The sequence below is a fragment of the Nicotiana tabacum genome, chromosome 24, assembly GCF_000715075.1.
Source record: "Nicotiana tabacum cultivar K326 chromosome 24, ASM71507v2, whole genome shotgun sequence".
Taxonomy (NCBI): domain Eukaryota; kingdom Viridiplantae; phylum Streptophyta; class Magnoliopsida; order Solanales; family Solanaceae; genus Nicotiana; species Nicotiana tabacum.
In genome coordinates, this window is record NC_134103.1 from 96,643,046 (window position 1) to 96,661,332 (window position 18,287).

The 18,287-nt window shown below is 38.3% G+C and overlaps 1 protein-coding gene across 1 annotated transcript; it reads left to right on the forward strand.

Moving 5' to 3' along the window:
- On the forward strand, nt 1-7,771 carry LOC107768322 (oxysterol-binding protein-related protein 3A). The gene is made up of 10 exons (XM_075247033.1): nt 1-371; nt 1,732-1,825; nt 2,660-2,776; nt 2,879-2,951; nt 3,048-3,166; nt 3,289-3,410; nt 4,101-4,277; nt 5,228-5,372; nt 6,436-6,614; nt 7,320-7,771. The coding sequence occupies exons 1-10, from the start codon at nt 256-258 to the stop codon at nt 7,567-7,569; spliced, it is 1,392 nt and encodes a 463-aa protein (XP_075103134.1). The 5' UTR covers nt 1-255; the 3' UTR covers nt 7,570-7,771.
- The last annotated feature ends 10,516 nt before the right edge of the window (nt 7,772-18,287 follow it).

Below are 18,287 nucleotides of genomic sequence, written 5' to 3' on the forward strand. Positions count from 1 at the left end.
AGGCAGAAAGAAGAAGATTCATTGCACAAACTGTGTAAAAATTGTCATTTTTGACTTCAAACGTATAAAGGAGAGTCAGAGGACCTGCCACTGACCTCACCTTCTTTCTTCCTCTCTTCTTTCTTCTACTCTCCTTTTACAAATAGCCCTCCCACAAAATTCCCCCCTTTTAATTCTCCTCAATTTTTCTTCCCAAAATTCTGGTTTCGTCAGATCTTCTTCAAATCTTGAAAAAAAAGAAATTGTATTTTATCGATGGCGTCCAACAAAGATGAGAAACAAAGCGGTAGCAGTAGTGGAGGCGGTTTCTTTTCCTCAATAGCATCGAGCTTGTCCAATTTAGGCAGTGCTATGTCTAAATCTGTTAATGGGTAAAAAAACCCTAATTTTATCCCCTCTTGTGATTATTAATTTTATTTATGCCGGAGTTTAGTGTCTAATTGAAAATATCCTGCAGATCCGAAACTTTTTATTTTTATTTTGTTTTTATTGTTCCTTTATTTCCCCCCTAATATCCTAAGTTGAAAATTTTGCTCGTCTTTACCTCAAAATTCATTTCTTTTACTGATTAGGTGTTTTGCTGATGTGGCAAGTTCAAAATTCTGATTTTTTTTTTTTTGTATTATTTTGCTTTGGGTGCTCAAAGAATCTTCATTTTTCATTTATGTGTATAAAGTTATAATTTTTTTTTTCATTTGCAACTTGAACTTGTAACAATGGCTGTTGAGTGAATAAGTTATTTCTGTATAACTGCTTAGCTGTTTAGGTTAAAGAATTAGCCTATGAAATTTGTTTAAATGAAATTAGCTGTAAGCTTGAAGGAGCTATGCCTTATTTCTTGAATTAGCTGATCTGTCAAGCATATTGATGTGATTTATTCCGACTTCCAACTGAGGCTAATAAACTAAATATTTCTCTAAGATGCCGCTTAATTGACACACAATGCACTTGACAACAGAAGGAAATTGAGACGCGCAGAGGTTAAAACTTTTTTTGTAAGATAAGGTAATGGACTACACAGAGGTTAAAACTTGATGCCCATACGAGATGTATTTCAAGAATTAAAACTTTCCTCGAACTAGTTAGAATTAAATGGAGTAGTAGCTGAGTTAGCACAATGAAAAAATGAACAGGGAAAGTTGTTGGCCTATCTTTGTCTCGTATGAAAACATGACCCTCACCAGCCTGTTTACGATCCCCGTATTATTTCTAGCGTGAAGCAAGAAATGTAGGTGATATAGTAAATTTTGCCTCCCTTTGAAACATGAAGGTGCAAGGAATTTTAAGTTATGGTGACAGTTTACCCTCCATGTAACTGCGGCATTAATTTGTTACTCACTATTTATGCATGCTGATAATAAATTGCTGTGTCTTCCCTACCTCTTGAAATTTTTTGATCTTAGGAAGCTTTCCCATATATGATACCAGATGAGACAGCATACTAACGTTTATATTTATGCACAGAATGCATTTATCCTTTTACATTTTAATTCCAGCATGTGAGCTGAAGATTTAATATCTTGCTACAGAAAATGTGAAGTTTTATACAGCGATTCTCCTTTTTTTTGGCTCTTATGGGCTTTAGTGAAAATTTGATCAATTTTCCATTAAATCTGCGTACTCTGTTATTTAGAAAGATTGAATCTTATGATATGTTATATCTTTTCCTTGGTTTTAGTAAGTTTTGATTTCTCTGGGCGTTTTAGTCATAAGCTGTTATTCCTGTTCCAGCATGCTTGGTTATGAAGGGCTGGAAGTTGTAAATCCTGAAGGAGGCAATGAAGATGCTGGTGCTGAAGCCCAACGAGGAAGATGGAAGGCAGAGGTACTAGCCCTCTTCCTCTCTAATCCTGAAGGGTTGGATGTGTCCTAGGTGTTTGAGTAGCTGTCTCATTATTTATCCTTTTGCTATAATATGTAAAGAGAATGGGGTTTCTTGTTTCCCTACTCCCTTTTTTGGATCAATCAATTGTTTATACCTCCATTATATTTTTGGGAAAAATGTTGCCCTGACTACTACTTATGGACAAGATAAAAGCTTAAGACCTGCACCCTTCCTCATAATTATCCAAAACTCTAGGAAGCACACCCCAGCTTTGCTTCATCTCCTTTTGCAGCCATCTCCAAATAAAACTTTCAATTCAGTCGATGCATATGTATGCTGTTCGCATTTGGATCTATAATTACCCGAAAGCTATTTACTCGGGGTAAATGCTAGTTTCCGGGTGGTTAATATACTTGATGTCTTTCATATAATTATGAACTCCATGGGACTTATATCAATGCCCAGACAACTTAACCTGTTGGAGCTGACATAACACACAACATGAGCCACCACTTTTAATGGAAGCTTGTGAAGGGCAGATAGATGGAACTTCTAGAAGAAAATTGTAAACTAGACCTTTCCTCATGGGAGAACCAAGCAAGCGATGAGTGCTAGTGCTAATGCCGTTGTTTCTCCCCCCCCTTTTTCCACATTTGACTCCTGACAATTATATTAACTTAGTTTTAAATTTGGAAACGAATAATTTCAGATTCTTTATGACTAACCGACTTTTGTCTATGGGAAGCTAAATAGGAGCAGCAGCACCAATGATTTTTTTGGGGGCAGTTGTAGAGTTTTTGTTGAGCACATTCACACTTCTGAGGTTTCTTGCAGGATCGCGATAATTATTGGAAAATGATGCAGAAGTACATAGGCGCTGATGTTACCTCGTTGGTGACATTGCCGGTTATTATTTGTGAGCCTATGACCAACCTTCAAAAAATGGCAGAGGTGTGTTTTCAATTAATTGTAGCTTACTGTTGTATTTTGCTTTTTTATTTTTTTTATTTTTAAAAGTTGAGGATTATACTGATGTAGCAATTCTATTGACAGTTGATGGAATACGCCTATCTGCTGGACTTGGCAGATGAGTGCGACGACCCACACATGAGATTAGTGTATTCCGGTAAACAATCTATTGCAGCAGTGCTAAGCATCACTCTTATTTTAAATCCAGTATCTCTTGCTTAGATATGCTACAGCTAACAATTTCATTTTCTAGCCTCGTGGTTCATATCCGTATACTATGCCTTACAACGCACATGGAAGCCCTTCAACCCCATTCTTGGTGAAACTTATGAATTGGTTAACCACGCTGGAATCACATTTATTGCTGAGCAGGTGAGTCGTGTAGTGAATGCTTCGCCAGGATCACATTTTAACTTGTCCATGGTTTCCTTGTCAGATGTGAGCAATTATTACTACTATTTTTGTGCTGATGATAGTGAGTCTTGTACTATCAGGTTAGTCATCACCCCCCAATGGGTGCAGCACATGCAGAAAATGAACATTTCATTTATGATATAACCTCGAAGGTGAAGACCAAATTCTTGGGAAACTCAGTTGAAGTCTATCCACTTGGCAGGTATGACCTATTATATCAAATTTCCAGTTTAAGAGAGCGTGTTTGGTTGTTTTGTTGATTTGACCTTAAGAACCTTTGAAATACCCAAAATTATGGAGAGGAAGAAGTTAATAGTTCTTCATAATTACGCAAGGAGTTCGGGGAGTTGCTCTTGGAGGACCTTAAAAATAGAAGCATCTTTCTTTAACCGCTAGGTTCTGTTAGAAACATGTGAACATTTGTGTAACAGATATGATAATGCAAGTTCTTACAAGTTTACTTCTGGTTGGATGATGGTTCCTCTTGCTTTTTTGCGAAGTCTGAGTGATGCTTAATTGTAGAATTGGAACTATTTAGTAAGGTTCAGGAAGTGGCGGAAATGTTCACTAGCATGCAGGATAATGTTTCAGATAAGTTATTTGATAGCTAATTATCTATGGGGTCATTTGGAAGATGAAGTTCATGCCTTTTTGGCAACCTGTCTCCGAAGTAATAGCTGAAAAGACAGCATGCACAAACTTGATACATTGCGAGATCTACTACTCTTTTTTCTCTTCCTGTAACATTATCCACTTTATTACTTAATTAGAGATAGTTTCAACAGTTACCTAGCCCCTATTTCTCGTTCCAGCTAAAAATGTTTAGTTATGTTGCAAATGGTGGACCAAGTCCTTCTTTATCTTCAATTTGGTTCATTCTATTGATGTGCAGGTCAAGGCTCACACTGAAAAAATCTGGTGTTGTCCTAGATTTAGTGCCTCCTCCAACAAAAGTTCACAATCTTATTTTTGGTAGAACTTGGATCGATTCACCTGGGGAGATGATCTTGACGAACCTGACGACAGGGGATAAAGTGTTATTGTATTTTCAACCTTGTGGCTGGTTTGGGTATGATTGATATCATCGCTCTTCTCTTCACTAATGTTTCATTACAACAAAGTGCTTGAATACTTGCCCTTTCCATGGATGAATCTTTTTCAAGACACCTTTTAGATCAATTAAGAATCCACTACTACATAGTGTAAAAGGATGGTTTTCCCTTCAAATTTCTTTCACTTATTCTGGTAATGCTTAGCAAAAAGTACTGATTGCTCTCATTCTTCACCTCCAAATAGTTCTAGGTGGTCCTTACTTAAATTAGTGCATAGTGGAAGAGAGAGTTCAAGGGATAAATGCCCGACATAAAATTTGTAATACCCAAGGATGCAATAAGGTCTCGGTTGGAAGCTCACCTTTTCCATTAGTGTTGTTTCCTAATAGGATGAAATCCTGTGCTTGTTTCCTTGTGAAGATTTGACTTCGAGATCCAGTTTCTTGGAGAGTTTGTGATTGAACCCAAGTTGCTTATAGCAATTATGACTTGTTGCCAACTCTGTGGTCTATCAAAGAAACTATCTTTTATGTGCTTGGCTTTAGTTAAATATGTCAATGTTGTGATTTACTCTATTTCTTCGAGTAAACATGTTGGTATTTCTAGCTTTCATTTATATAGTTGTCAGACTAGCTTTAAAGTAAAAGCATATTAAGTCCTTATTGTACTGTGCTATTAGCGGGCTATGAAGCTGTCCTGCACCAAGTCCTGTTTCCAGGTGAACGGGTTCATTACCTACCGGAATGGTAAATGTTACTGTAGTGTTGTTTTCTATATCCAGGTCCTAAGACAGCTAAATACATATTTGTTGCCAATTGAGAGGTTGTACAGAAGATGTTCTCCCTTAAGTTCCCTTTGCTTCTTATTTTTCCGTGTTTTTTCTTTATAAAACTGATTGCCTATCAAATATTTTCCTTGTCTTCCCTTTTTTCATTTTGATTTTTCTGAACTGTCGTGTTTTTGGCAGTGCTGGTCGCTATGAAGTTGATGGATATGTTTACAACAGTGAGGAAGAACCCAAAATTTTGATGACTGGAAAATGGAATGAATCTTTGAGTTATCAACCCTGTGATTTGGAAGGGGAACCCCTGCCAGGCAGCACAATGAAAGAGGTAAAATTCACCTTTCTTTAATTGTAACCCCTGGTCCAATGCAACTTTTCTTTTGCCATCTTTTCCTAAGCTGAAATTCATTTGCTTTGATTAATCGTAACCCCTAGACAGATCCTTCTTTTGTGTTGGCTTCTTTTTCTCTTCATGACTTGAAGTGTGTTGAGTCTTCCAGAGTTTGCAATAGTATTTAAAGTTTGTCGACCAAAATTAGTTAGAGAGAGATTAAAGTATGTGTCATGTTTGCCATTTTCAAATTGTCGCTAGGATAGATTACAAAATACTCCATGCTTGATTTGGAAAGTCCTCCTCTTGCTGAAGCAAGCCACAGAGTCCAAATTTCTGAAGAAATCGAATTTAAACATAAGATTCTTAAAATATAAATTATGCGGTTGTAGGCTTGTAGTTAACGTGATAGTAAACATTGCTACTTTTGACCTTTAAATCCCCTTATAAAGAAAGAAAGAAAGGAAGGAAGGAAAGAGGATAGCTTACAGAAATAGACATAGTTACCTGCTTTGCTGAAAATGTCTGATATAAGATACGATATCTATCATTTATGGAGATTTCCATACTAAATCTTCCAAGTCTGTGTTCCTGTGTTTACTTAACTTTAAAATTTTCGGCTTAGTATCCAAGTAAAGTAAATATCTTATTGGTGGAGCAAATAATGCTTAGGACATCTTATATACAGGTATTGCTATGACTACGTTTTAAAAGTATGAAAGTTGAAAGTGGAAAAAAGCACGCAAAGAAACACTAGGCCATTCTAGAAATACATATTTACACACAGGTGCTTCCATGACTCATTTTAAAAACAGAGACATGAAAAGTGGAGGCAAAGGCACTCTAGGCCTGTGCACATGTACGAATATGTCAAAGTTGGGAAAATTTATATTTATAAATTGAATGCTTGAATTGATTTGAACTGAAATCTTATGTGGTGCAAGTGTTTTGGTTCATCAGGTTGCATCTTATGGCATCTACAATATAATTGTGGTCAGGTGAAAATCACGGACCATTAATTTATTCAAGTATTCACATGCAAATTCTTTGCTTGTTTCAGGTCTGGAGAGCTGCTGATGCTCCTAAAAATGACAAATTTCAGTATACACATTTTGCTCACAAGATTAACAGCTTTGATACTGCACCTAAGAAGTTATTAGCATCTGATTCTCGCTTGCGCCCTGATCGTTACGCACTCGAGAAAGGTGACTTGTCCAAAGCTAGTTCAGAAAAGAGCCGGTATGTCTCTCTTCTTTCTCTCTTTTTCTCTAAGGTGCCTTTGTCAATCTGCATGTTACTTTCTTTACTTCTCTGTGCATTGTGAGCTTTTAGAAATTCAAATTTCAATTTAGAGCATTAGACCTTTCGGTGGCATGAAATTGTTCTCAGAATAATAAAGACTCCACTTCTCCTCTAATTATATCCTTACTTTCTAGTGAGCCACATTTGCGCACACGGTCCTGATGTTAAAAGATGACTGTCCAGTTTGTTACATTTGATGTATCAATTGTCATCCTGGGGTGGACTTTAGGGTTTCTCCATGAATCCCATTTCCTTGTTGATCGTAGACATTTCCTAAAAAGAAAAAAAGGAATTGCCACAATTTAAGGATACTTGTAAAGTATTGATCTAATCTATCTTCATTAGTGCACTTTGACGGGAAAGAGGGGACAAAGAAACAAAACTACCAGGCTGTACTAGTTAATATTACGCAGCAAAACAAACAGTCCATGCTTCCATGCTTCCATGCTTAACAACTCGCATAAAAAAGTTCTTGTTTTAACGCTCGCAAAATATTCTTGGTCGAACAAGAAATTAACCCCTCTCGTGTCTCCATGTTGAAAGATCACGTCTTCCGTTAATGCATGTTTAGTTATTTGCTATTCGGCTGCAATTGTCTAAGCCTCTTACCCTTTACTGGTGTATTTGATTTTATTGATTCAGTTTGGAGGAGAGGCAGAGAGCTGACAGGAGAACAAGAGAGGCCAAGGGCGACGAATTCAAACCAAAATGGTTCAACTTATCAAATGAAGTTTGCCCTACACCTTGGGGTGATTTGGAGGTGTATGAGTACAACGGCAAATATCATGAACATCGCGCTGCTATTGATAGTTCTGACCATGGTGAAGAGGCTGATGTTAAAACGACTGAGTTTAACCCCTGGCAATATGAAGATTCAGTAGCTTCTGCATAATAGTTGTTTCTCTTGTCTGTATCTTGTGCTTTTCTTGCAATACCTTTTTTTTTTTTTTTTTAACTGTATTAGACCTATATTAGGTCTGCATTCTTTTCGCAGGGAGTTAATTCCTACATTTTATCTACTTGAGATTGATAAAAGTTTTGTACATATAGTCGCACTGAAAGTATGGCTCTGAGAATGTTTCTTATGCGTGCAACAAGTAGCATTAATAGACTATCTAAATCCACTCTAGGTTCAGTGACATACTTGATGGACGGGAACAGATTTCCTAGTCATCAAACTATTCCCAGTGATAAGTTAATCACTTTTTCATTGAAATAGATTTTTTATCTGAAAGTACGATGTATATCTTATGGTTCAAGTAAAAGGTGCTTGGGAATAAGTTGAATATTTTTACTGCATTGTTTTACAAGGCTATGGTAGACCTTTTTCTTAAATTTCGTTTCTCATTTATTGGTGCTTATTATTCATCGGATACGGAATAGGAACAAGGCATTTACACTTACAGCGTGAGTCGAGTTGACTTTGATTTTTCAATTACCAAATCAAACTAATGGTGTCGGAATTTTAAATCTATAAATCAAACCAACTAAGTTGGGTTTTTCAATTTCGATTTTTCTCAAAATTTTTAATTTTTTTTCGGGTTTTTAGATTTTTTTTTCTGGTAAAGTCTTAATAGCACAAAATATGTAACTTGTGCTTCAAATATTTATTTAGTCCTAGTAAGATACAACTATATAATATATTTTTCCATGAAATTAACACAATTATATGAGATAAGTCATAGCATTATACTAAAATATTCAATGACAAAGATAATAAAATTGCAATATACATATATTGCTAATTAATAAGCCATAATAAAAATTAACATAATTCAAAAATACTATATAGGTCATGCTAAAATAAGTACAACTAATAAGTACTATTAATTACATAACTAAGTACTAAAGAAAAAGATAAACTAAGTTATGCATTTTCATTATAAACCAATGTAAAACTAAAAAATAGATATCAAACACTCTCGTCATTCCCAGTGTTGAATTGAAGCATCAGTATTGATTTAAATTTTATTTGAATTACTACATTAATGGGCTATAAAATTTATTTACCATTCAAGAATATTAAGTCCAAACTTGAAATAATACGTTAGAAAATAAAACTGTGAAAATATTTATAAATTACATTACAATAAATATTTATATGTATAATTTTTTTAAAATTTTTTATATAAATATACTATAGGGTTAGTTTGGTTCCGATTTGACTTTTTTTAGTTAAAACCAAACCAAACCAAACCAATTATGGCCAGGTTGTTTTTTTCAATACCAAATCAAATCAAACCAAACCACAATCAAGTATTTTTTTTTTTCTGATTTGACTTAAATTATCGGTTTAGTACGGTTTATCCGTTTTCTTTGTACACCCCTAGTGTGAGTATGATACGGAGGTCTTCTCCTACGAAAATGGGATAATGTCTCTGCTTATGGAGTTAGTTTTGTTTCATAAAGGTAAATCTTGAATACCCTATTCACTAAAGCACACGTCCCTTAAAGTTATGGTTAATGACATACAAACATGCATTAATCCGTTGGAATTACTCCTTCTATTCCCTTTTATTTGTCTAATATACTAAATATAATTTTCCTTTTACTTATCCACTAACGCAAATTAAAAAAAAATATTTTTTTTGTTTTCATGTTTTAACCCTTATTATTAACTACTCATTCTCCAAATCATTTTCAGTCACTTATTATTATAGGTATTATATTAAAATATGTATTTCATTTATTATTTAAAAGGGAATAGAGGGAGTGGTAGCTTAGTATGTAAACACGGTCGTATTATACCATTAATATTAAGAAAAATGTTCATGTCTAATAGACTTTCTGACATACCACTAATATTCAGTCTCAATCGCTCTTTTATTTCTTATTTACATTTACCTGTGTGTCCAGACTTAGATACCAAACTTCGTCAGAGATGGGCATCCTTACTATAGATTAAGGAACGTTTCAAGCAGAAATGAAATTAGTTGGTTACTTGACTGCTCATTCTCTAGATTATGCTCAATATCGTGGTTGACTGGTTGGACAAAATCAGGCTAGTTAAAACCAAATTCTTCAAATGCTTGTCAATTTATAATACCGAGTTCATTTTATTTTAAATTAAAAGCTTAATCAATTCATGTTTAGATGATACGCATATAAATATGATGGAGACAATGATAATCAACTATTTGCTACAACGAATGGCATAAGATGGGTCAACACTAGACATATAACCGTGAAAATAGCACGGGTTAGCCAGTTTTCGGACTGGTAATTGAAAAATAGCCAGCTTTGCAAAGTCATTAAAAAATAGCCACTATTTTGTTGCAACACGGAAAGTTCCAGCATAATATACTGGAGATTGGTGCACCTGTGTATGAACTTCCAGCATATTATGCTGGAACTCCAACACACGAAAAGTTCCAGCATAATATACTGGAGATTGGAGCACCTGTGTATGAACTTCCTAACATATTATGCTGGAAGTCCAGTATATTATGCTGAAAGTCCAATATATTATGCTGGAATATTTTCCGAATTTTAAAAAGTGTTTTCGTTCAGATTTATCTTTACATGAAAAATGGCTAAATTTCGATTACTTTTGAAACTGTGGCTATTTTTCAATTACCACTTATAAATCTGGCTATTTTTGAATTTCACCCCGTATAATTAGATCATTAGACTTGGATGTGGGTACGAGATGAGACAAAAATATACATTTAACACTTCTTGTGTTAGCTTTTAGCCTGGGCAGCAAACATCAACTTCATGGCAAAGTTCATTCTATTTATATAGAAAATACTGGTTGAACAGAGCAGAAACATCGTGGTTACCCGTAAAACGGTACAGTTGAATTTATACGTAATTTCTAGACAAGTGAATTAATTTGATCCTGAAATAATAAAATAAATAAAGAATTATGCAATACTTAGCCTTGAGATGGAGACGAAATAACAGAAACAACAGTTTCAGGAACAGGGTTTCCGGGCACAACAACAATGAAATCAAAAAGCAAGAATATAAGATTGTATTAAGTTTTGAATAGAATGTAGCATAAGTTTGTCAGAAAATCCGTGTCCTCTACAATGATAACCGAGCTCACTATTTATAGCTACGTCTAGGGAAGGAGGTCCTAGGATCGTGCCCATATTTAATGTCAATTATGAAGGTCATTAATGAAGATGTAACGATGAACCTAAATGCCAAATTTCTTGTAACGGGCAATCATTCTTAATGCCACAGAATATTCTCTATTAAATGCTACCGGACGAAGAGTATTTATCACATCTTTATGAGCGCTATTCTTTCCGGTGACAAACGGAACAATTGCCTTCGGTCTGGGCCATCCCCCGTCTTGGGTTCCACGTGTCCCTCTTTTGGGTGGCCACGTGTCATAGCATATTTTACCCTATACAGATAACCCCCTGCTTTCCGGGGACACAACTTTGTGTTAACGGGAAGTTGGTAGAAACACTGTTTTGGCGAAAATTACTATAACTCCCTTTGAAGGTTTCTGACCGTTGATTAGACGCACGTTTCTCCGCATTTAATGCCCCGAACACGCGTCATCCCATAATTCAGCACAACTTTTGCCGATTATTGAGGTAATCATGGCCATGAATTTAGCCGCCAAAACTTTTACTTATACACATCAACCTTCTCCCCTATACTCTATAATTTTACAAGCTTCCCTTATTCGACTTGCATCCTGCTCTTCATCTTTTCTTTAATTCTCTTCAAGCAAAAATCTTTTCCTTCTTCCTTACAATGGCTTCTTCCTCAAAACGTATCGGTTCTTCAAAGAACAAGAACAAGGCAGAGGATTCTGCTCCTCCAACAGTGGGCTCCATCATCCCTAGAAGTCTTGTTACCACAAAAGACTCCGAAGAGAAATTTTCTACTACTAACTCTCGTACGTGGGCCGTCAGTGGGTATCCTTCTTCCATCCGTCCTTCTAGCATTCCTGATGTGAAGGAAGACTGTCGTTGTGACGATTTGGATATTGTTGCTCCTGATCTATCGGAGCGAGTGACCCTACCCAAGGAGGGTTTTACATATTTTTACATGTATCCCTTTACTTTGGGTGCGTTCTCTTTGACTAGAGAGTTTGACTTCGTTATTGCGGAGTTTTGCCTCCGCTACCGGGTGTGTCTGGCACAAGTAAGTCCTTCTGTGTGGAGGACCGTTGCTTGCCTATGGCGTTTGTGCCAAGAGAAGGGAGAAGGCTAACCTTAGCTCATATGATGAATCTCTATTCTCCTAAGATCTTCTGCGGAGGAATGATAAACCTTTGCAACCATGGCCACCATGCTCTGTTATCTAGCATGGATGACGACAACGACCGTGGATGGATGAAACGGTTCGTTGCAGTTGCTACCAACGATATCATTTTGGCAACGACTTCATCCTTTCCTGCCGCTTGGAACTGCACTCGTAAGCTCTTTGTTTAATATTTATTTTATTAAATATTCTTCTATACCAATATTGATCCTCCATCCTTCGTCTATTTCAGCAACCCGATGGATCCCATTGGTGGTTGAAGGTTTGGACCGGTGGGTCCAGAAGATCTTGGATGTTATGACGCCTGAAACTCGCTTGTGGAAAGAACTGGCCCCTAAATACGGGTGGAATGCCAAATATCATGGTAATTCAACCTCACAGTGTTTTAATTTTTCATGTGAAGAACTTAATTGATCCATTCTACCTTGTCTATGAAATTAGGTCTACCCGCGGGCTCTGTTGCTGTCCCCGAGGAGGACATCTTTGCTTATCCTGCTGATGCGGCGAGGCTTCTTCAGGAGGCGCTTACTCGAACAGGTATCTCCGAGCCTGTTTCGGGTACAAGTGTATCATTACGAAGTCCCCGACCGGAGGACAAATAACCAAAAAGAAGATGCTTTTCCGTGGTGAGGGAAAAGAATAAGAGGGCGAAGTCTGCTGCCCCCGAGTCATCTCCTGTAGTGATGATGATTGGACCTCCTTCTGGGCCGGTCGTAGACACCGTGATGATTGACAATGATGAAGAAGCTAATGATGAGGGAGCTTCTCTACATAGAAGACAGCGATTTTCATCATCTCAACATGATGCTTGACCTGTTGAGATAGTTACACCAACCGAGGACGATGTTTCGGCACTTTGGGGAGAGTTTGATTTGATAGATAATGCCAACTCCCGTCTTCGGGCCCCAATTGTTGTGCCCGGTGCTGCGGGGCTAAGTAACGGGTCCCTGCCGTCTTTGGTTGGCGAGCATCCAACAACCAGCACTGCATTTGATATAAGTGCTTCTCACTCTTTAACCCCATCAGCTTCATCTCCACCTTCGCCAACACTAGCAACTGCTTCATCATTTTCATCCACATCTATTCTTCCACCAACAGCTGCCACATTACCTTCACCGGCCACACTTGATCATGAAGGAAGTGTTCCTTTTCCCCAGTCCCCAGTTCATGGGAATATGGGCAAAATTACGCTGCCCCATCCGGAGATTCGCAAGGGAGGAGGAATGTTACTCTTTCGGTCTCCACCGGATGCAACTTGCTATCCCGGCCGATGGAGCTTGCTAATTACCTGAAGGCTTTGGCTTCAGAGAAGGATTGGGAAAGGATTCAGGCTCTCTCGGGAGAGTGCTTGTTGAACAACGCCATGCACAATGCCACGACAGTATATTCTTTACTTCTTTTGTTGTTTCTACTATTTTTGCATAAACACATTCTAAGTTTGTTTTTCTCACTTTATAGGACAACTTTCTTACTTCCGAGGGCTTTCAAAGGTTGATTAGGGAAAAATGAGGAACTTACCTCCGAGCGGGATCAACTTTTGGATGAACGGGACCAAGCCATTATTCTCTAAGAAGCGGAAACTAAGGTTGCCGAGGCTGTTGTGTTGGAAACTCATTAGCAGCAAAGTGAGCAGGAAGTTGAGACCCTCAGCCAAGAAATTGCCCCGCTGAGGGTCCAATTTGAAGAGGCTAGGGCCAAATGGGCTGAAGTCCATAATCCAATTCTTGCTGCATCCACTCGTGAGGCTGCCTCTGCTGAAAGATTGAACAACTTAGAGGCAGCCTTGAATTCCAAGACTGAAGAGCTTGCTGCTGCAGGGGTGAAATATGCCCAGCTGGAGGAGAAGCACAAGAGAACCATTGAGCAAAATAAGATTTTCAGCTCTACTGTCCGCGAGCTCGATGTTAGCCTCAAATTGCGCCCAGGAAAACCTTTCTACCGAGGTCACCCAACTCAAAGAAGAACTCAAGCGTCGAGCGGCTACCCTCGTTGTTGAGAAAACTTACGTTATGCACAACATGAGGAGGAAATCCTTGGAAGAGGCCAAAGCCGGTATTGTTGATTTTGATGCCGAAATTGCTAAGGCCCGTGAGATTGAGTTAGCTGCTAAAAATGGTCTCCCAGCGAGGTCTGATACTCCTGGTCCTTCTGGTTCCGGTTCCGAGTTTTCGGGAACCGAAGAAGAATCGGAGGATGATAATGCTGAAGGCCAAACTGGTGAAGATCAAAATATTGAGCCATCGGTGGACCCATCTACTGCTCCAGGGGCCGCAAACGCTTCTCTTCCTCCGGGTTCCGGAGATACTACAATTTAGCATTTTTTTTCTTTTTCCAATTCTTGTATCTGTGCCGCTTTGGCATGTTATTGTAAATAGAAACATCTTTTTTCTCAAGTATTTGTTTGAGTCTTTCTTTCGTTTGAATATTCATGCAAGTCTTTAACCTTTGCATTTTCTTCCTTTTGCTTAAGAGTTTTGCGCAAGTTTTTCTGTTTGCGTCTTATTATGTATAGCCTTGGGTGTATTTTTCCCGAAAGCATTTTGGATTTGGGTATCAACCCTTTTTCGTGAGGGCTTTTGTAAGTATTTGCGCAAGTTTACTTTTTGCGTCCTTTCGTATACGGCTTTGGGTGTATTTTTCCCCGAAGACATTTTGATTCCAGGCATAAATTCTTCCGAAACCAACCCTTTAACGTGAGTGTTTTTATAAGAGAGGGCCCTCTTATGTTTACGGTGCTCTTGAAGAGGACGTCTCATGTTCATTACAGCACTAGCATTTGAAGTACTTGTTTAACTTTCAAATGACAAAATTAATTCATCGTTCAGACAAGAATAGGATAAAAATAAAAGGATTTCATTTCACTTTATTCCTTCTATTTTCAAAAAGTACATAAGTATTTGCTACGCTGAAAAGAAATTGCCATTACTTGTGGCTAATTTGTACAACTTATTTCTACGGGACTATCCGCGCAATCCCCGGTCCCGATGATACAATTATGTTTTCGGTTTTTCGTTCCCGGTTGACGTGGCAGTCATTGTTTCTTCATATCGTCCCCCCTAGTGTTCGAATGCGAAGAATGCAAATTAGAACACTGGAAGTCTTGTATCTTCGAAGATTCCACCAATGAATTGCTAGATAATCCTTAACTCAGTAACATACTTTACTTCCCCTCAAGAATTTATGCTATCGAGCGAAGGACTATCTAACAACCCTCTAGTGGTTTGCGCTCATGAACGGTCAGGTAACCTTTGCTCAATAGCAAACTTAACTTCCCAGTGGGAATTTGCTATAGAGCAAAAGATTATCTAACTGTCCACGAGTGGATCTTTGCTTGTGTGTCTTGCTTTTAAAGGTCTTATTGCTGCTGTCTTCGTAGTATCCTTTCTGTGCTCGAGATAATCGATGATTTTATTTCTCCAGTCCCAGACCAAATTAGTCATATTTACCTCATAGTAACCATCTATATCCAGCAATGAGTTCATCAGTTGTACTACTGCCCCAGACTCTGATCCCTTTATTCCCATTGATGATCCAAGGTTATCTACTGCATCTGCTTCTGCGTTATCTTCCCTCGAGATATGAGTAATCGACCACTCCCAATATCGCGCCAACAGAGCCTGTACCTTTACCACGTATTGTTGCATGCGCTCCAATTTGGTTTCGAAGATCCCGTAAACCTGATTTACCACCATCTGTGAGTCGCATTTGATTTCGATGACATCGGAGTCGAGTCCCTGGGCCAATTCGAGCCCTGCAATCAAAGCTTCATAGTATGCTTCATTGTTAGTTAAAGGGACCGTTCTAATGGCTTGCCTTAGGGTTTCCCCCGAAGGCGTGATTAAGACAACACCAAGCCCGGACCCTTTTACGTTGGATGCTCCGTCCGTAATTAAGATCCAAACTCCTGATGTTGATTCCGACACTATTACTACCTCCTTGGTTCCCAGAGGCAGTAATCCTGGACTGAAATCGGCCACGAAGTCAGCCAACACTTGCAACGTAATTGCAGTCCTTGGTTTATATTCTATGTCGAACTCACTCATTTTGACGGCCCATTTGGCCAATCTACCTGTGAGCTTAGGTTTATAGAGGATGTTTTGCAAAGGGAAAGTGGTCACCACGGCTATCAGGTGGCATTAGAAGTAGGGCCTCAACTTTCGAGCGACGACTACGAGAGTTAAGGCCAGTTTCTCCAAATGTGGGTAGCGAGTCTCTGCTTCCGTTAAAATTATACTAACATAATAAGTGGGAGATTGCGTACCTTCGTCCTCACAGACTAAAACCGCACTTACCGAGACTACGAGGTAAACTAACAACGTTTCACCTTCTTTTGATTTTGAAAGTAATGGAGGGCTTGACAAGTACTTTTTCAAATCCCTCAAAGTCTGCTGGCACTCTGGGGTCCATTTGACATTATTTTTCTTTTTGAGCAGTTGATGTCGCCCAAATTCACACCACTGATTGGGATTGTGAAGCGGTCGATGCAATTATAATTACCCAATGCGAGTCGGGGTCGATTCTACAGAGATCTTATTTTGGATTAGCTATATATCTAGACTAGGTATATGACGTGCCCAAATTGCACTTCCACATAATTGGTTGTTTCTTCCTACTTCTAAAAAGTATACGATTTTTTGTAAATGAAAAGTTAAAGAACGGTATTTTTGGTATTGTTGTTTTTCAAGTTGATAAAAGATCTAGGGTCATGACTTCCACCTAGGTGGTTACCTAACGGATTGTAGGCTTTAGGGCATGTTTGATTGATCGGGGTGTAATATAGCAACATACGCAATTACCCACTCTATACCTCTCGATAGTTTGAGTGGTTTTGCCCAATTTGGCTTTCTAAAGTCCAAATGGGTAATTCACAAAACTAATGATAGATGCTCAAGTCGGGTCTTACTATCTCTAGATTTGACCCTTTAATTGGGGCTATCAATTTATTGAGTTCATCCCAATTCCTTGTTAGCCAAGTTTTTCTAGACTTAGTCTCTCTTTCTCAAGTAGAGACTAGGTCAATTAGGCCTGAATCAGTATTTGCAACCATTAAATCTTAAATTCAAGCAAGAACTAGGCTGAATATCATATACCCAATCACAAACAAGCCCCAAATTAAATACCCATTAGGCACCCACACTAGGGAAGGGTCACAACCCTAGCTAATAATTTAGCTACTCATAGGCAAAATTGAAGAAACTAAGATTAAACTCATAATAGATGATTCATGGAAGAAAATCTAATGTTAAAATGATAAACTATTACAAAGTTACCCAAAACAGTAAGGAAAAAATGGCTATCTACTTTCAGGTGTTCAAACTTGACCTAAATTTGACAAAAAAGATCTATTTATACCCAGATGAAATTATCGGACAAAATTGCCCCTGCGGAGGTTATGTGGCTGCACAATTCTGTGTGCAGTCCGCACTTTGAAGCTGGATTGACAGGATGGACTTCTGCGGCCGCACTTCTTCAGATTTTGCGGACCGCACATTTCTGAGTGCGGCCACACTCTTGGACTTGATCTGGACATGGGAGATTTCTGCGGACCGCACATTTATGAGTGCGGCCGCACTTTTGCATTCTACGGCCGCACAATAATAGTGCGGTCCACACTTCTTCAGGGACCCAAAACACCATCTCTCTGAACCTCGTCTTCTACGACCGCACAATAATTATGCTGTCCGCACTTTGCGAAGGGAATTTGTCAATGGTTCTTCATAGTTTGCGGCCGCACATAGTATTGTGTGGTCCGCACTTTGCTCTTTTCTGCTTTGTTTTGGTCCTTGTCCAATTTTACTCCTTGAATTGATTTTCATCTCTTTTGCTCATTTCCCAATATTCCTTCAAGAAAGCATATTTCATTAGTTCTCGGGAATACCTTTAAGTATTTTGAGCTAAAACGAAAGTAAAAGAGTGCAAATAAGTGGTCAAAATCCCTACTTATCAACTCCCCCAAACTTAAACTTTTGCTTGTCCTCAAGCAATTAAGGTAATTCCCACCTCCACAAGGAAAGAGCTATTTCAACTGGCCTAAGTTGAATCAAACACACATCAATTGGGACCAACAATTACCCACACACTCATGAATCATCAACAAGCCTATGTTTTGAATGTTAAAGCACAAATAGCTCTAATGTGACGCTTGAGCATCAAGAGTTGACTTTATTCATCAAGGAAGTTCGCACTTTCATGTAGGTCACTGTGGGTCCCAAACTCCTCCTCCTATACTCTCCGAAAGCTCATCTCACTCAAGAATGAAACACTCAATGCAATGATTCGAGAAAGGTTCGCTCATCACTCTCAAAAGAATGTCACAAGCTCGGCTCTAAGTACCATATGCTTGCCCCTCTTGTAAATTACCACTAATGTAAGCTTACTCGG

What these genes read in the sequence shown, in the direction of transcription:
- LOC107768322 (XM_075247033.1), top strand. Translation starts at nt 256, where the DNA reads ATGGCGTCCAACAAAGATGAGAAACAAAGCGGTAGCAGTAGTGGAGGC. An exon ending in CATGAGATTAGTGTATTCCG is followed by an intron (nt 2,952 to 3,047) that starts GTAAACAATCTA and finishes TTCATTTTCTAG; the next exon opens with CCTCGTGGTTCATATCCGTA. An exon ending in GCTAGTTCAGAAAAGAGCCG is followed by an intron (nt 6,615 to 7,319) that starts GTATGTCTCTCT and finishes TTATTGATTCAG; the next exon opens with TTTGGAGGAGAGGCAGAGAG.